Source organism: Quercus lobata, chromosome 7 (assembly GCF_001633185.2).
Source record: "Quercus lobata isolate SW786 chromosome 7, ValleyOak3.0 Primary Assembly, whole genome shotgun sequence".
Classification (NCBI taxonomy): domain Eukaryota; kingdom Viridiplantae; phylum Streptophyta; class Magnoliopsida; order Fagales; family Fagaceae; genus Quercus; species Quercus lobata.
In genome coordinates, this window is record NC_044910.1 from 34,302,455 (window position 1) to 34,305,453 (window position 2,999).

The window sequence follows — 2,999 nt, forward strand, 5'->3', positions numbered from 1 at the left end:
TAGTTGAAATAGTACAGTGGGACCTATGAATTGTACTGATCATGGAATATGGATTGTATAACTTGTTGTGTCTACTCACAAATCAAATAGGATAAGATAAGGGTGATCCATCCAATTGAGAGAGAGAGAGAGATACCATTGGTTTGTTTGGATACCACTTATTTTGTTAAAATTGAAAACTTATTACTGAAAATACTGTAGATAAAGGTAATTTTTTTTTTTGAGGATAGATAAAAGTAAAAGTTAGTTGAAATAATACATTGGGGTTCATATATAATACCAAAAAGTGCAGTGGGACCAATGAATAGTATCAAAAATAAGCTGAATAGTAAAATAATTAATAATTTTCATCAAAATCCAAATGCATACCAAGTGTTAAAAAACTGCTTTTTCACCAAGTTTAATTAGAAAGATTAAAATATTATTAACCTCTTCTAATTATCATAGTGATTAAAACGTATTTGTCTGATGTATACTCTATGAGTAAATTAACATAGAGTGGGCAAATATTTTAAGGTGAGGAATACTACACCCTAACACCCCCTCTTTTTTTTTTCTTGGTCAAGAAATTGCTCTACACGAGAGATGCCTTTCTATTCTAGGTGGCACGTAAAGGATTTGGACTCACATGACCCGAATTATATATATATATATATATATATATATATATATATATCTTACATTGTATTACATTTATACATGCATACACAATACATACATATATGACATGCATGCATAACAATGTAATGTAAAATATCATTTATACATATCCACATACAAAAGCACAAGAGAGAGAGAAAGAGAAAGAGAGAGAGACAGAAGTCTTCTATGTCAAGATCTAGGGTTTGCATTCCCATACCCATAGACTACTGTATAGAGCTCTAGCTATGTCTTTCTCGAAGCCAACTCTGTATTGGTAAGTTTGATACATTAATTTCTTGCTAAGATCTGTCCCAGCATGGGGGAGGAAAAAACAGAAAGACAGCAAATAGATGACAAACTCAATTCATTACAGAGCTAGATACCAAAAGGCCCTAATCCCTAATTATTGCTTCTATAGTGTTCAAATTATTTTGTATTCCTAAAAGCCACAGTGTTGATTTTGTCTCATCTATATACCATAAACCCTGTACATAGAGGGAGCAAAGAAAGGAGAAATAGCAACAAAGATGGAGGAAAGTGGTGGCTGTGAGTGTTCAAAGATGAGCCCTTCCAACCCAAATGAAGATGGAAGCGAAAGCGGGGAGAATGATGATGATTATAAGCCGAAAAATGGAGGGAGCTCGAGCAATAATAGCACGGTGGAAGAGAGCGAGAAGAAATCATCATCAGTGAGGCCATATGTTAGATCCAAGATGCCTAGGCTCCGGTGGACGCCTGATCTTCATCTTCGTTTTATTCATGCTGTTGAAAGACTTGGTGGTCAAGATAGTGAGTTTCTTTGTCTAACCCTATATATATATATCTTATGAATTTGTCTAAATATGGAAGTTAATTGATTTTCTTATTATCATATGTTCTTATTTCTTTTGGTGCAGGAGCCACACCAAAGATGGTTCTTCAGCTTATGAACATCAAAGGACTAAGTATTGCTCATGTCAAGAGCCATTTACAGGTAATTTGACTTCAAAGAACCATGATTTTTCAATGATTTATATATACAAAGCTTTTTTTTTTTCTTTCTTTTTATGGCTAGCATGGCATAATTTGCTCTTTCTAATATTATATTCTAAATATTTTGTTCTATTTCTCTAGATGTATAGAAGCAAGAAGGTGGATGATCCGGGTCAAGGTACACCAAAATTTCCATTTTGTTTGTTCGTTAATTTTTTTCTTTTGATCAACACAAAATAGTTAGGGTTTTCTATTAGTTCTTGATGAAATTTTTTTTTTTTATTTCACATGACAGTTTTAGCCGATCATAGGCATCTTGTGGAAAGTGGAGATCGCAATATTTATAACCTCAGCCAACTTCCAATGCTTCAAGGATACAATCCAAGCCACAATTCCAATTTCCGGTATGAGATTTAACCATAATTTGAATACATTAATTTTGTTTACTATCCCCAAAAAAATAATATATTAATTTTGTTACAAATTTTCCCTCTATATATAGCATGATAATAAAAAATTAAGTCTCAACTTTTGGTCTTTAAAGAATTTGATTTTATAATAACATTTTTTTTCTTTTCCCAAGATATGGACATGGAGATTCTTCTTGGAGTAAAGCTTATGAAAACTTGATGAGTTGTAGGGGTCGTAGCTCAACCAACAACTATGGTGCTGGATTTTATGGTACAGTGAGTGAGAAGATCTTTGGCAGCAACTATAACAGTTGGACTAATTACAATTTCCATAGGAGAGCTTCAACTTTTGGTGAACAATCAGGTTGGAGAACCCATGAACTCAAAGATGGTTTCCAGTCATTTCATCACAACCATGAATCCTTGCACAATCAACCAAGATTGACTCCTATTGATCTTAACCCGGTAACCCATCTAAAAGCAGAAGTACTACTACAAGAGCATAGAAGTTCTAGTAATAGCAATGTCCCTTCAGAATTCAACAAAACAAGTAATCTACAAGAGTGGAAGACCTTGAAAAGGAAAGCCTCAGATTGCAACCTCGATTTGGATCTATCTCTTAGGCTAACGTCGTCGAGGAATGATGACAACCATAGAAGAAGCTTGGTGGACCACAAAGTTGATCATAGTAATCTGTCTCTGTCTTTGTATTCTCAATCATCATCAAGTCTTTCTAGCTTGAAGGACGGACGTGTTGATGGTAATAAAGAGCAAGCTAAATGCGCAAGTACTCTGGATCTGACTATATGAATGCAACAATTCTAAGTGAGATCTTGAGGTACTTGTTCCAAATAATTCAATTTATGATTGTCTTGTACTATCGTATAAAATTTTAGTCGGCCCCACTTAATTTTTACTTTCTTTTATCGCTAGCTCAATCTGCGTATCAATGAAATATATCAACAGATGTCCCAT

At 33.9% G+C, this 2,999-nt stretch overlaps 1 protein-coding gene across 2 annotated transcripts; it reads left to right on the forward strand.

The window, feature by feature from the left end:
* The first annotated feature begins 753 nt into the window (after window positions 1–753).
* Window positions 754–2,884, forward strand: LOC115953694 (two-component response regulator ARR10). Of its 2 annotated transcripts, XM_031071454.1 has the most exons (6): window positions 754–916; window positions 1,138–1,431; window positions 1,539–1,615; window positions 1,756–1,792; window positions 1,910–2,018; window positions 2,198–2,884. In XM_031071454.1, exons 2-6 carry the CDS (start codon window positions 1,170–1,172, stop codon window positions 2,832–2,834), a joined length of 1,122 nt encoding a protein of 373 aa, XP_030927314.1. In that variant the 5' UTR covers window positions 754–916; window positions 1,138–1,169; the 3' UTR covers window positions 2,835–2,884. The 2 variants fall into 2 exon arrangements, with proteins under 2 accessions (XP_030927314.1, XP_030927313.1); XM_031071453.1 differs by having other exon boundaries at window positions 754–1,431.
* Window positions 2,885–2,999: the final 115 nt, after the last annotated feature.

What these genes read in the sequence shown, in the direction of transcription:
- LOC115953694 (XM_031071453.1), top strand. Translation starts at nt 1,170, where the DNA reads ATGGAGGAAAGTGGTGGCTGTGAGTGTTCAAAGATGAGCCCTTCCAAC. An exon ending in ATGTCAAGAGCCATTTACAG is followed by an intron (nt 1,616 to 1,755) that starts GTAATTTGACTT and finishes CTATTTCTCTAG; the next exon opens with ATGTATAGAAGCAAGAAGGT. An exon ending in GGTGGATGATCCGGGTCAAG is followed by an intron (nt 1,793 to 1,909) that starts GTACACCAAAAT and finishes TTCACATGACAG; the next exon opens with TTTTAGCCGATCATAGGCAT.